Source organism: Moschus berezovskii, chromosome 8 (genome assembly GCF_049115385.1).
Source record: "Moschus berezovskii isolate FMDL1 chromosome 8, NW_MosBer_1.0, whole genome shotgun sequence".
NCBI lineage: Eukaryota > Metazoa > Chordata > Mammalia > Artiodactyla > Moschidae > Moschus > Moschus berezovskii.
Genome location: NC_142467.1, coordinates 110,008,829 through 110,024,008, shown reverse-complemented (window position 1 = coordinate 110,024,008; position 15,180 = coordinate 110,008,829). Strand labels below are relative to the sequence as shown.

General features: G+C 56.1%; 1 protein-coding gene across 1 annotated transcript in view; it reads left to right on the top strand.

Annotated features, from left to right (window-relative positions):
* Nucleotides 1-15,180, top strand: part of ADAMTS2 (ADAM metallopeptidase with thrombospondin type 1 motif 2) — a 255,613-nt gene that overhangs the window by 160,663 nt on the left and 79,770 nt on the right. The window contains exon 5 of the mRNA XM_055429192.2: nucleotides 14,040-14,123. Coding sequence (XP_055285167.2) covers nucleotides 14,040-14,123 — 84 coding nt within the window. The remainder of the gene's footprint in view (nucleotides 1-14,039; nucleotides 14,124-15,180) is intronic.

Here is a 15,180-nt window from a genome sequence, read left to right as displayed (position 1 = left end):
TGCACTTAGAACTAAAGAAATCTTCTACTTGCTTAGTGCCCACCTTGTGCTGACAGAGGATGAGATGGTCGGATGACATCACCAACTCGGTGGACATGAGTTTGAGCAAATCCTAGGAGATGCTCAAGGACAGGTAGCCTGGCGTGCTGTAGTCCGTGGGGTTGCAAGGATTCGGACGTGACTGAGCAACTGGAAAACAACAGCAACAACGCCTTGAGCTGAGCCCCAGCACGTTATAGTTTCATCTGCCTTCCGCTGTGTCAGTGCACGTGGGCGCACAGGTTCGGGAAGCACTGGGCATAGAATGAGGACCAGCTTCGGAGTCAGAGGCAGTTGCATCCTGATCTTGGCTTTTCCCTACCTGGCAGAGGTCCTGCCTTGCCCTGAACTTGTTTCTTCATCTTTACACCTCCCACACACCCTGATCAATAAAGACTGAAAGGAAAGGCACTCCTGACGTGCCCCCAGGAGACGAGCTCCCTCTCTCCCCTTCAGGCCTCTAAGCCCCTGCAGCTAGAGCAGCCTTTCCTAAAGCCCATTGCAGGGAGGGGCCTTACACTTGAGCTGAGCTCCACCCTCTCCCATTCAGACCCCAGCCCACCCCCACCCCGACTTTACCAGCTGAATGGATCCAGGAAGCCACTTTGGGGATTCTGTTTAAAGCAACCGAGTGAGCAGGAGGAGCAAGATTTCTGGGCAGACATAGCTGCCCCTCCTAGCTAGGCTAATTGCTCATGTTCTGGGAGAATTCTTGCTCCCCCACCCCCACCCCAGGCGTGTCTTCTCTCAAGGGCAGACATACTCCTTAGGCTTGTGGAAAACATGGGACCCAAAGGAGCTTCTGAGCTTTCAGAGTAGAGACTGTACCCTTTGACCCTTTCCAGCATGAGATGTTCTTAAACAATTTTTGTTGAATGATTTCTCTCTGTGCCAGGATTCAGATATTTTTCTTCTTTTCTAATTTAATCCAGAAATTGGCCTGGGCTCGTGAAAGCCTTGCCAGGATTTACAAACAATCAGAGGCCCATGGGTTCCATTTCTCACCAACTTCCAAGAATGTTGGGGCCACGTGGTGATGGTAGGGAAGGCCGAGACAGGACAGGCGTGTTTTCTGCAGGTCTCGGGGATGATCCCATGAACTGGCTGAAGAGCTGCAAACCCACCAGGGAAAGGCGCAGCCCCCAGTCCCTTTCACGTGTTCCTGGCTCTGGTTTCTGGGGAAGAGAAACGCACGTCTGCAATTGGGCACGAAAGCTCGGTTCCCTGAAGCTAAAGGGAAGCAAGCAGGCCTCCCGGGACAAAGAGGACATGCTGTGTTTGAGCCTGGGAGTAGCACGGGACGTGCGGATGGGTAGAGCAGGCTCCCACTGTCGCCTGGCAGCGCCCCAGGGCTCGGGCTCTGCTCCTGGTGTCGCCACAGCCGGGCGTCCCCAGCCCTGTTTGTGTTCCTCGTGTGTATCCCACAGGTCTGAGAGCACAGCCCCAGGAGCTGCCAGGAGGTGTGACTGCCAGCAAACACAACACTTAGAGGGGGCAGCAGCTCAGATGCTGGTGGCCTAATCCGGGTGTCCGGGCTGTGGACGATAGGGCGTGGTAGGGACTGGGGCAGCAGAGCTACAGCCCTGGAGATCCCCTCCTGGGTCCCACTCGCTTGTGGTCATTTTGGAATAAACAGGTGCACCGTTGTGAGCCCCCCGCCCCCAACGTTCCCTGAGAAGCTGGAAATTCAATTTACAGGAAATCTAATTACTTTTTAATGCTGGCAACAAATTGAAATTAAGACCTCACACTGCACTAGTGAATCGGAACATGACTGGCTGGCCAGCAGGTAGATTGTTCCTTCAGGCCTAGAAGAAAGGAGGCGACCGCCTGCCCTGCTGTATGCTAGGCTGGGGGATAATTAGTACCACCTCCCAAGGGCTGTTGGGAGCATCAGTTCAGTTCAGTTCAGTCGCTCAGTCGTGTCCGACTCTTTGCGACCCCATGAATCACAGCATGCCAGGCCTCCCTGTCCATCACCAACTTCCGGAGTTCACCCAAACTCATGTCCATAGAGTTGGTGATGCCATCCAGCCATCTCATTCTCTGTCATCCCCTTCTCCTCCCGCCCCCAACCTTTCCCAGCATCAGAGTCTTTTCCAGTGAATCAACTCGCCGCATGAGGTGGCCAAAGTATTGCAGTTTCAGCTTTAGCATCAGTCCTTCCAATGAACACCCAGGACTGATCTCCTCTAGAATGGACTGGTTGGATCTCCTTGCAGTACAAGGGACTCTCAAGAGTCTTCTCCAGCACCACAGTTCAAAAGCATCAATTCTTCGGCGATCAGCCTTCTTCATAGTCCAACTCTCACATCCATACATGATCACGGGGAGCATAACTTGAGTCAAATACCAGAAAAGTGCTTAACAGCATGCTGGGCACATGGAGAGCATGCTTTGAGTGTAATCTGTCCCAAGTCTTTATTTAGTTGTTGGGTGCTCTCAGAAATCTGGTCTAAATTGGGCCCCATACTGGGCGCTGGGGGCTTCCCAGGTGCGTGGATGCGTGCTAAGCCGAGTTTGCGACCCTATGGACTGTAGCCCACCAGGCTCCTCTTGGATTCTTCAGGCAAGAATACTGGAGTGGGTTGCCATGCTCTCCTCCAGAGGATTTGCCCCACCTGGGGATCAAACCTGTGTCTCCTGAGGCTCTTGCATTGCAGACAGACTCTTTACTGCTGAGCCGCTCGGCCCCAGAGGCAGAGTTAACCTGCAGGGGAGCTGGTGTGTGCTGTTAACCTGGTGTGTGCTGGTGGTGTTGCGGGTGATAGAACAGCATGTATAAAGGCTCATTGGCATCACCACATCACAGCTCGAGGCCGGGGCCAATCAGAGTGTAGGGTGCTGGGGGAGAGGCAGGAATGAGGTTGGCAAAGCCTTCTGTGCCAGGCTAAGGGGCCTGGGATCCCAGCATACTATCAGTGGAGTCATGAGGTTTCTTTGGGTTCTAAAGAGATAGAAACATCTCTCTTAGGGAGTTCGGGGCTCATGCCTTCTGTTGATACTATTCCAGATACCTCTCCCTGTGGCCTAAGAGGCTGAGTTTTCAAACACGTGTAAGGAAGTACTTACACAATGTCTCTACCTTGCCCCAGTGGCCCCATGAGGTTCCTTTTCTTGGATAAGGTCACAGGTTCAGAGAAGCTGGGTGGCATGACTGGGCCATGGCAGATGGAATTCACAGACCTGTGTGCCCTGGACACTGGTCCATTTCCCGTGGCCCACAGCCCTGACTGTCTTCTGTCTGTGACTCTCCTGGCGTTTCCCCCGGCTTGCGTCCTCCTCCTCGCTCTCGGGTGTGTTCACCCCCACCCACTGACTTACTCACTTCACCGTACCTGCAGAGCACCTACTCTGAGCTCAGTTCCAGGTGCGGGAAGCGTCGTGTTAGCAGGCCTGAGGTCCTGCTGCGAGAAGTCCCGCTCCCGTGGGGGAGACAACAGACCGCCTCCCTCCTCCTGCGGTGACAGTGCAGGCAGAGCGCATCTTGATGGGGGGAGCCGAGACCTGTCCTTCCCTCTGCCCCTTCTGCCCTGAGGTGTGAGGCTATCTCTGGCCCCCAGGACTCCCCCGCACCTTCCTCCCAGCTCCTGGAGGCCTCCTGACAGGTGAGGAGGGCAGCCTCAGAGCAGCCTGTCCTTGGCCTCCCCTGGGGAGCTGGTGGTTGTCAAAGTAGGAGTGCAAGTCCCCATGGATGAGGAAGGCTGGGCAGTGTCACTCCTTGGTGACACCTCTGGGAAGCGGCAGAGCTTGTCGCCCGCAAGTTCCAGTAAGGAGGTGACAGTCGAGCCGGAAGAGCAGAGGGTGCCGCTTCCCCCCAGGCTGTCCCTCCCATCCAGGTTCCTCCTTGTCTGCCCCCTGTGCTGCGGGAGTTGTAGCTGAGTGACCCCTCTGCTGCCTGAGGGGTCCCTTGGTGGCATGTCTCGGGAGGGCTGGGTGCCCCAAGTTTCATGTCCGATTCAGAGGATCTGCTTACCTGGTTCTGCACGCTCAGCAGCTGGTGAAGGGTCCGGCGCACGGTAGGGGTTGAGGAGATGTCTTGTGAATGAATGAATCAGTGAGTAAATGACCATAGGATTACCCTGGTCCCACAGACTCCCATGAAACACAGGCTCTATCTGTCCATGGAGAAGAAGTGCTAGTCGCATAAATGTTCTTGTCCCTTCTTCCCTGATGCTCAGGGTTGTTTGTCTCCAGCATAGATGCTGGAAGTTGGAGTCACTAGGGTGAGGGATATCCAGTTTTAGCGTCAGCACTTCTGCCCAGTGCTCTCCAAAGCCTTTGCCCTGTCCCACTCGTGCTCATGTGGGCGAGTTCCTCAGTTTCTCTGAGCCTCTGTTCCACAACAGGTAAACGGGGGCAGTAACGCTCACTTGCAGGGTGTGGGAGGTGAAAGGTGGTGATGTGAGGAGGTGCCTGGCACAGGTCTGGGAAGGTCAGAGCTGACCAACGAGGTACAGCTGTTGTTTCTTTGTCTATGATGTCTGTCCAACCAGCCCCGCTCTTGTCCCTGAGAAGCTTGGCCCTCTTGGGGACACACTGGCTTCCCTAGTGCAACAGGAAGGACAGGGGCCTCAGCAGCCTCGAGACACAGCCAGTGCCCTCTGCCTGGCTGGGGAGGTCACAGTTGAGGTGAGTCTGGAACTGGTTTTGACCACAAGTTGGCAAAGTGGACAAGCTGGGGAGCGTGCTTTTCTGTGTAGACCTTCATCGTGTCCCGGGAGGCACAGAGCGGGGCAGGCATGGGGTTGTGGCACAGGAGGCCTTGGAGGGACAGAGCTGGCCAGAACGGCCGAGCTTGGATTGATCCTGAAGCTTTGGGGGCCAGCCAGGTTCTAGACACTGAGGATGCAGTAGCTAAAGATGCAGAGGAGCCCCCAGTTCTCAGTGGGCACAGGTGGGTCCAATGGAGGGAGGTGGCAGTTAACAATGTAACAACCAGTTGAAGGCACTGGAGGCCATGGTGGTGCAGCAGAGGGGCCGGCCCTGAGGAGAGCAGCACCCGAGGGAGCTTAGCCCGTTCTGTGGGAACGTTGGCAGCTCACAGCAGAGTGCGTGGGGGGCAGCCGGGTGCAGGGGTGGAGCATCCGGGCCTGGCAGTGAGATGGGCTGTGGGCTTCAGGGGCCCCCCTCCGACCCTGCAGTGCCCTGGAGCAGCTCCTTGCATGTCTAACTCGGCCCCTCTGCCTTTGGCTCTGGGCTCCCTGCGTCACAGGCTGTGTTCACCCATTTGTTCTCTGGTTCCACACTTCTGGGTCCCTGCTCCCAGCCTGGCTCATGCAGTCAGCACGGTGCTCTGCCTGGTGACAGAGGCTGGCAAGGGAGCGCCGCGACCCGAACAGGCTCCCGTGGCTCCAGGCACCGTGGGCTGCATGAAGGACAAAGCGGCTTACCACTGCATTCAAGGAGGCGCCTTACATTCCAGACGTTAGGAATCGTGCTGAGGGATTTCACTTTAGAGGAGGGATTTCACTTTAGAGGAGGGATATGTTCACAGCAGACGACTCTGTAATACTACAGGGAGCGGTGCTCTGAAACTTCTGAATTTTGCTGGGAGATCGGAATTCCTGATGACCCCCTGTGCCAAAGGCACAGGTGACAGTGTGAATGGCCAGGGTGTCCCCAGTCTTTTCTGGGTCAGTGCCTGCTGGGCAGAGCTCTTCCCTTCTTCCTCATCATGTGGGGAAACCTGAGGCCCTAGTGGCGGTGGGGAGGCAGGCCTGGTGAAGTAAGTAAGTAAGAGTTCGTCACTCAGTCATGTCTGACTCTGAGCGACCCTATGGACTGTGGCCTGCCAGGCTCCTCTGTCCATGGGATTCTCCAGGCAAGAATACTGGGGTGGGCTGCCATGCCCTCCTCCAGGGGGTCTTCCTGACCCAGGGGTTGGACCTGGCTGTCCTCCTCGTGTGGGGGACCCTGAGGCCCTAGTGGCAGTGGGGAGGCTGGCCTGAATGCCTGCCCTCTGTGTCCTCAGACCTGGGCCTGGGCTCCTGGTCTGAACTGCTCAGGTGTGCCGATCCCACCTGGTCCAGGTCTGGCCCTGTGATGACCCGTCCACTCTGCAGCCTCTCCCAGCCCACAGACGCTACCTCCCACCCAAGCAGCTAGACAGGAACTTCTGGAGCTCACTCACACTTCTCAGGGCTGGGGCAGGTGGCGCCAGCCCTGTTGAGGCCACTTTACTCACAGGGTCCCCTCACCTCCTGCTAGAGCCACCTGGGGAGGGGACTCTGCTCTTGCAGTGTAATCTCATCTTAGGGTCCCAGTGGGGAGCAGGGCCCACAGCTCTCGGGATCTATGTTTGACCCTAAAGGTGTGTGAGAAGCAGGGGCAGGGGTTAGGGGGTATAGCCTAGGTCTGCCTTCCTGCCTGTCCTCAGCCACCTCCGCTAACCTTCGTCAACCAGGGCACTTGCTGCTTCCCCGTTCCCCTCCCCAGGAACCTCCCAGGTGCTGTGGCTCCCCTCCCCATGATGGCATTTTCCCTCTTCCTTTCCTTGGGTCAAAGAGCGGTAGGGAATTAGAAGAATATGAGTCATAGGAGGAATGAAGAATCACTGTTTTCACATGCCCTGCCTGTGCCCGACTGGTGACATTGGCCGGGGGCAGGGGAGGGGGTTGGTTGTCGCGCTCAGGGTCTCTGAGACTGGTGGGGCCTGTGGGGGTGTCACAGGGTGTTGCCACCAGGGCCTTCCCGAAGGGCTTCCTCCAGAGGAGACTCCATGCCAGGCCCCGGGGCTTGGGTCAGGGAGGGCTGGGGAGCTCAGGGGGCACAGGGAGGCTGGTGACACCCCAGGGCTCTCCAGGGCCAGGGCTGCTGTCAGAAGGAATCAAGGTCCCTGTCTTTCCCTGCTCCTTCCTGTCAGCGCCCTCCACACGGACCTCAGACAGATCCTTCTGTGTCCCGCGGCCTCGGCAGAGCTGTGCTTCCCTGGTCTGCAGCCTTATCCCCATTTGATGAGCCCTCTGGTGGTGAGTGGGAGGGCTGGGCCTCCAGTGTTGGTGTGGCTGTTGATTGCCCTGAGGCGGAGCTGGTGGGGAGAACCCCAGGTCTGGGTCACACACAGGTGCCTGCTGAGGCCCAGCGCGGGCTTTGGAAAACAGCCTGGCGGCGCACTGTGGTCCAAGCAAGCCCTCCCTGGCGGCCCTGAGGAGAGAGTCCTGGTGGGGCCAGAGAAACAACTTGGGTGTTTGACCTTCTGTCATTTGATGACAGCTCTACTGAGTTCCTGAGTCTGTGCTATGTGCCTGGGATTTTGCTGGATGCTTTAAATATAGTGTTGAGTTGGGTTCGTGGTAACAGCCTTCGAGGTTAGAACTGGTATTGCCTCCATTTCACAGATGAGGAAACTGAGGCTCAAACAGGCAAAATATCAAGCCCAAGTCACAGGGCAAGATGGCAGTCGAGCCTACCCTGGAACCCCTGCAACCTGATGAAGTGACTGGAGTGGGCAGCTTCTTGGAAGTAATCAGCACCAACACGGGCAATGGTTTAAGGCAGCTTTGTTTCTTTGCACAGTAACCATTTGTTGAGGCTCCATCTAGATTCTGGGCATTGAACTACTTGCCTGGGAGTGGGGGAACCCGTCTCCATCCTGGAGACCAGCAAAGATGTCCCCAGGCCCAGAAGAGTGTGGCCTGGTGCAGGCTTGGGGACTGGGTGGTTTCACCATCATGGGAGGAGCCACACTGGGGGATCTGGGGGCTGAAGAAGGGGCTCTACCTGCCGCCCATTTTCACGCACAATACGATCTTAGCGATTCCCATCCTGCTCATTTGCATTTCATGACAGTTTGATATTTTGAGCAGAGGCTAGAGTCGTGTTTGCTCTTGCTTTGCCTGCGAAGCATTTGCTGAGATGCGAGTGGTAAAGAAGATCTGCAAAGGGAATGTTCATTCTCATAGTGAGACTGGGCTTTTGCAGCCCCGTTTCTGTGTTTTAAGACAGGCACGAATGAAAATGCTCACTGGCAACCCGCAGACTTTCTGCCCAAGCTTCTCCAGCACTCCCTTCACCTCCACCTCCACTGTGATGTACAAGGCTCCTCCTGGAGGGCTCAGAGAGACCTTCTTCCCAGTCATGTCAAAGGCTCCGAGAAGCCACAAAGCAGAGCTGGACTGTGCCTGCCTCCAAGGCCTCACAACAGATTCCTCCACGCCCGCCTTCTCCTCACTGGGTGCTTAGGCGCCTTAGCTGGCAGAGCTTGGCTCGGAGGAAGAGGTGGTGACTTTCCTGACAGTTGGGCATAAGGGATGAGAACCCAACCAGCAGCTCTCCCCTGCCTTCCCCGGCAGGGCCCCACTGCCTGAACCAGCCTCTTCTGTCCTGCCCTGTCCTTCCACCTCGGCAGGGGAGAAGGTCACCTCTGCCCAGTAGCCGTAGGCCACCTGCCAGGGCTCCCCTGGTGTCCAGGGTAGAAGTCTGCCACAAAGAACGCCAACCTTTACATTATCATGCAGAGCCTGCATCCTTTCTTATTTTTATTCCAGAACAGAAACTTGGCTGCACCTTTGCATAAGCAAAAGGTGCATTACAATGTATTTCCCCAAACAAGAGAGCTGTTGGCTTCTCTCTGCGCAGAGAAGCCCTGCGGCTTTGGACAGAGGTGAGTAGCTTCTCCCCAGCACACAGGAGGCCTGAGGAGGGCAGGGAGGGCGGGCAGGCTCTGGGGCACTTGGCCTGGCCTTCGATCGTTACAGGGCCCTGTGCACCCGGCTGCTGTCACGCTTTGGCCCGTTTCCTCCTGCTCCGCATTTTCTGGTTATTCGCCCATTCGCCCATTCAGAACTGTTTACTGAGCACCTACTGTGTGCTCAGCACTGCCAGCACTCACAGCACTCACAGCAGTGAGTGAGGGGGAGGGGTGCCTCCCGCATCAAGTGCAGAGTCCAGTACGGGAGCAACTGCTGTTTATAAAATGTATTTTTAACACCAAAAGCTTTTTGTATTGGGCTGTAGCCATTTAACAATGTTGTGATAGTTTTAGGTGAACAGTGAAGGAACTCAGCCATACTTATACATGGATCCATTCTCCCCCAATTCCCTTCCCATCCAGGTGGCACATAACATTGAGCAGAAGTCCACGTGCTCTACAATAGGTTTTTGTTGGTTATCCATTTTAAATTTAGCAGTGTGTACATGACCTTCCCAAAGTCCTTAACTATTCCTTCCCCCTAGCAACCATGAGTCTGTGAGTCTCTTTCTGCTTCGTAAGTTCATTTGTATCATTTTTTTTTAAAGATCGCACATGTAAGAGCTGTCCTTTGATATTCCTCCGGTCTGACTTACTTCACTAAGTATGACGTTCTCTGGGTCCGTCCATGTTGCTGCGAATGGCCTCATTTGACCCTTTTTAGCGGCTGAGTAACATTCCACCGTGTATGTCTTCATACACCACCTCTTCCCATCCATTCCTCTGTCTACGGACCTTCAGCTGTTTGCATGTCTTGTCTCTTGTGAACAGTGCTGCCTCGGGCCATATTTTTCTCCAGATAGATGCCCAGGAGTGGGGGTGCAGCGTCATAGGGTGGCTCTATTTTTAGTTTTTTAAGGACCCTCCATACTGTTCTGGGAGCAACTACTTTTAAGGGCGCACTTTGAGCAGGGGATAGTTGTGCTGGGGGAAGAGCACGAGAAGCCGGAGGCACAGCAAGGCCCCAAGGGAGGGTAGGACTCCCTGTTTAAGAAGCTCAGACTGGATCACTGTGAGCAAGGGGAGGGCAACCTGAGAGGCAGCAGCGGCTTCCCGCTGTAGGGGGAGGCCGGGGCGGGGGCTGCGGGACGCTCTCAGGGTGATAACTGCGCCCCTCCTTTGAAGCGCATTGATTGCCCTTTGCTTTTTCAAATGCTTTTCTGGGTATTTCAAGAATCCAGAGGCTGGAGAGGGAATTACAGGTGTGAATCATTGCACAAGCAGGAGAAGGCAGAGGGTTCCTGAAGGAAAGTAGCTGAAGTGGAGCTCAGAGAAGCAAGCCAGGGCCACCTTAGAGAGGGCCCCACGTGCCAGGCTGTGGGCTGAGGGCTGTTCCTAAAAGCACTGGGGAGCCATTGAGGGTTTCAGGCAGAGGAAAGAGGAAGTCAGATCTTTTTGAGTGGCAGCCACCATGAAGAAAGACCCATGAGGGTGGGAGGTTGGGCTGGACATGGGGCGGGAAGAAACTGCTTCCTGTCTGCCTGTTGAAAAAGTGGAATGGGGGTCAGGGAGGAAGGGGCATTGGACGGGAGATGTTGGGAAGCTGCCTCTGTCTTTGTGGCTTTTTGTGCCGTGTCCATGAGCCCTCTGCTTGGCAGACATATTGCCCCTGTGTCCCTGTTACTGAGGCTCATTCCTGAGGGTCTCCATGCCACAGTGGGCCCTGCTGCGAGTGTCCTGTGGGGAATGGGGTGCAGCTGGCTTTGCAGGGCTGTGGCAACTTCACAACCCGCTGAAAAGTTGGTGTGGCCCTGGGGGCAGGGCAGGGCCCCCTCCTCAGCACAGCCAGCCTCCTCCATGCCCCCAAGCCCTGCATTCTGCTCTTTCTGTTCCTGATGAATCACGGTGTGGGCACTGGGAGCTGGCCGCCAGAGGGGGACGTGTTTGCAGGCGTGATGGGCAAGAAGATGCCCGCCAGCTGGTCACCGCGGGGTTCCCACCAGCTGGGGATCTGCGGGGCTGGGCCATCAGGAGGGCTTGGGAGTGGGGATTTGGGTTGGGGACCACCCAGAAGGTCCAGCAGCTGCCAAGAGGTGCCTGTGCTGTAGAGAGGGGCTGGGGCACCCCCAGCTCCAAGCCCCGATTCCCAAAGAAGCAGGTTGTGTGGAGCTGTGTCCCTGTGGAGGGGCGGAGGCTTTCTAGGAGAAACAGAGAAAGGCGCGCCTCAGTGGAGGGCACCAGGGCAAGCAGGGCTGGGGCACCTCGAGAGCAGGCCTGGCTTCCTTTTTGGCTCTCTGCTGGGCAAGCTCTGGACATGCCCTATCTAGGTTCTCAGCAGTCCTGGAGGCCCAGTTGGTCTCCAGAGGCAGGGTGCCCAGCCCTACTGCCAGGAGCTGGTGGCTGGTGGGCAGCTCAGAAGATACCGCTGGGCCTTGTGCAGCAACCCGACACCCCTGGCCCTGAGCGCCTGGCCCTCACACACAGCAGGAGGTGGGGCTTTGCCTCGCAGAGCTTGACACCTAGTGGTGGAGTTGCTGGGGGTCTGGCCCCCTTCTGTCTGGAATCAGGAGTCAGGGTCAGACCCGCCCACTGTCCAAGAAGAACGTAACACCCCTTCCCCGAGATGAGAGTGGCCACCCTCAGCCCCAATGGTGGGGCCAGGAGACAGGAGGGCCTTGATGGCAGGCTGTGGGCCATCAACTGAGGTGGGGCCAGCCCTGCATCTCCTTCCTCCCTCGGGGACCAGCCTCAGCTTCCTCTTCTCTCAGGAGGGCTTGACACCCCTCCTTCTGGCCTCCAAGAGCTTTTGGGAGCATCAAAGGAGAAAATTCTGTAAACTCGGCCCTGAATCCCTTCCGAACAGCGGGCTACCCTGCCACTGCCTTTGGGTCCCCAGGCGTAGCTATCTGAAGTCACCCAGACTTCGGGGACTTGATGTGACCCTGTCTCCTCCCAGGTCCCAGAGAGCAGGGTCAAGCTCGCTGTGCTTTCATCTTCTTGCCAAGTCTCTGAACTGTTCTTCTCCTCTCTCCCCGGCCCCCGTTCTTCACTCGAAGCATGGCCTGGGAGTCAGAAGTGGAGGCTGTAGACTGAAGCTTGCCATTCACCCCGTCTCTGCCCCTGTCTTCCCTCATGCCACCCCGGCTCCCCGCCCTGGGGGCAGTGGAACCTCCCTGCGTCACCGCCTTCCTCTGTTCTACACCACAACTGTCGGTCAAACTGTGAACCAAATTGGCCAGGCTTTGCTTGTGAGAGATAAAATGATACTTTGGAGACAGACAAAGAAAAAAAAAACACCTCTCTCTTGAGAAAAACTGACTTTTAGGGTTATTGTCTCACTGTGGACCAATACGTCTAGGTCTGGTTTGACCCTCAGAGGTGGGCAAGGACATCCAGGTTAGAGAGTGTGCGCCCTGCCACTGCGGCCTCCTGGGGGCTGCACGGTGACATGGCTTAGCAGCAGTGACAACTACAGCTTTGCTGTCTTCACCAGGATCATTCCATCACGTACGTGTGGAAGTCTATTCCTCACAGAGTGAGCTGAGACTGCCATCTTGTTTTACGGAAGGGAAGGCCCAGCGTGGGCGAGCTGGCCCCACCATGCCAGTCGGCGTGTGACTCTCAGGCCAGCGTCACTCCCTCCAGACTCATGCACAAGTTGCAGTGACTGTCCTATGGGCCATCGGTCATCGCTTCCCTGGAGGAAAGCCAGGTCTGGGCAGAGAAACAAATTATAATTGGAAAGGGGATTTGTGGGCAGGAGGCTCCCCGTAGGGGCCACATGCAGGGCTGGCTGGAGGCGTCCCAGGACCCCTCTGTGCACATTCGCTCTGCCCCCCATTGGTGCCATCTCAGCGCACAGCACGGGTGACGGCGATCACCAGGCTGTCTGTCTAGCATGCCCCATGTGCCTGTCCACCCCATCCATCATGAATCGGTTTTACTTGCTAACTCTCAGATTTCCCGAAGGGTTTTCCTATTGTTTGTAGGTAGCAATTTCCATTGCTCAGATAGAGATTCTAAAAGTTGGGATTCCGGGGGAGAAGGACCCTGGCCTGAGATGACAGAGTGGGCTCTGGGAATGTATTTGGCGGGATCTGCCCTCTCAAGGGGAAGGTCAGCAGCCTCTGGGGTTTGGTCTGCACGCAGGGAGGGCCTGCACAAGACATGCAGGGAAAATACACAGAGAACTCAGGGAGTAATGGACCCTGATGCTTGCTGGGAAGCAGGTGAGATCTGGAGGCTGGGCCTCCAGGAGAGACAAGCCTGGTCAGGAAGTGGATGAATGAAGTGGATGGTAGTGAGAGCACAGTTCCAGGTGAGATCCTGAGAGTGTGTGAGGGTGGGGTCAGTGGGAGAGGGAGACTTGGTTGGCCCTGAACCCGGGGTTAACCATAACCAGTGTTTTTGGAAGGCCATGCTGTCTATGCTGTGGGGAGGGGAGGTTCCTCACCTTTCTTGTGCCGTGGACTCCTCTGACTTCTGGTGAGGCCCACTGGGACCTGTTCAAATGTTTGTAAGTGTAAGAAATAAAATACATGTGTGCTAAGTCACTTCGATTGTGTCCAACTCTTTGAGACCCTATGGACTGTAGCCCGCCAGGCTCCTCTGTCCATGGGGCTTCTCCAGCCAAGAATACTGGAGTGGGTTGCCATGCCTTCCTCCAAGGGATCTTCCCAACCCAGGGATCCATCCCACGTCTCTCTGTCTCCTTTATTAGCAGATGGGAAGCCCAAAAAAGAGAGTAAAAAATGATAAAATACAAAGGAAGCCAGCTGTGTCAGCTGTAGTTCCCAAACCAGAACACAGGAAGCACCTTTGTGGTACAGCAATATCTGTTCTTAATTAGCACATTAAAAATTAGATCTGGTGGTCAGCTAAAATGACTCCCCTTTCCAAGCTGTGATGAGTACAGATAATGTTTCACAACCACCGGCAGCACCTATGGAGTAATTTCTACCAGTGGCAGTTCCAGGATTGCCCCTTCTCCTGGGGTTTGTGCTGCCTTCACCCTGGCAGAAAAGGCTGTGTTGCAGTTAGCGGCTCCAGCATTTAGCGTGGACAGTGTCCAGATCCCAGCATAGGCTCTCGGTGGGGATTCCCTGGGGTGGTTGGCGGGGCTGCTGAGGAGAGAGGGGCAGTGCCCACTCAGTGGTCGGCCGTAAGCGGGCAGGAGGAGCAGAGGGAAAGGAAGGGGTTGGTTCAGAGCTGATGGTGATGCCTGAGTATGAAGTGTGGCAAGGAGGAAGGGGTGGGGTGGTGTGCCCGGGTTCTGCCCTGGGGCTGAGCTGGTGGCGATGCCATTTACGAAGCCAGGGCTGGTCTGTGAGCCTGCGGTTTCTGCTGACTGTCCCTGGTTGTCTTTCAGGTCAACGAAATCTATCACGATGAGTCCTTGGGGGCCCACATCAATGTCGTCCTGGTGAGGATAATCCTGCTGAGCCACGGGAAGGTGAGTGGTCATTGCAGGCTGGTGCCTTCCAGACTCACCAGGGTCCCCACCTCTGTGGATGAATGGGGCCCTCCAGTGAGGCAAAGGCCCCCTTGAAAAGCCTTTGTGTTGGCCAAAACCATCTTGCCTCTCCCCAGCTGCCCTGTGTTTCCTGTAAGAAACAAGGAACTTGTGAGCCACCCCTACTCTCCTTGCAACCTCACTTTCTCTTTAAAAATTTGGGTTCAGGTTTGGTGAGACCAACAGCTCAGGAGGTGACTGCCATGGGAAAGCTGGGTTTTACCCACAGTTTCTGGCCCTGCAGGGCTGCACAGGGAAGCACCAGGGTTGGTCGGGAGGCCTGGGGAAGAAGAGGGAAACTGTGGGGATGAGCACCTTCATTATGGTTTCCTCGGGAAGGACCAGGTTAATCACGGGTAAGCAGGCCTAGAATTGGGCAGTGTGACTCATTTCAGTGGGCTCTGGGGAATCAGGGCTGCCTCGGAGTATCTGGTACCTGGCCCTTGGGGATTTGCTCTGGGGATAACGGGCTGGAGTGTGAGCGCCGATGAAGGAGGTGGCTGGGGGTGTGGACTCTGCATCGGTTGGTTTCCATTTGAAGAGCACATGCTTCAGAGCAAGCTCTTTACTGACTCTGGGAATTGGTTAACCCTGGGAGGGACAGTTCCTCCCAGGTCAGCGAGGCCCTGGTTTCAAAGCAGCAGAAACACAAGGCTGAGACGCCCCTCAGTTTGCTCCTGCCTGTGTCTCCAGCCTGCGTCCTCTTCCACGCCGCGGAGCTGCTGTTCTCACCCAGCCCTCTTGCCCTTCTCACACCCCTTTGCCGTGAGACTTGAAGCCTCTTTCCTATCAGCATGCACAGGTCTACGCAAGCAGGGTCAGGAAGCCCCCAGACGGAAAGATAACGGGGTGACCTGAAAGGAGAGCTGGTGAGGAAGGAGAGAGCCTCGTGGTGCCAGGCCAGTGTGGACTGAGCCAGACCTGTGCTAAGCAGCTGGGGAGCACTTTGCATGAAATTAACTCAATCCAAGGACAGAGGAGGAGGTGGAGCTATGAG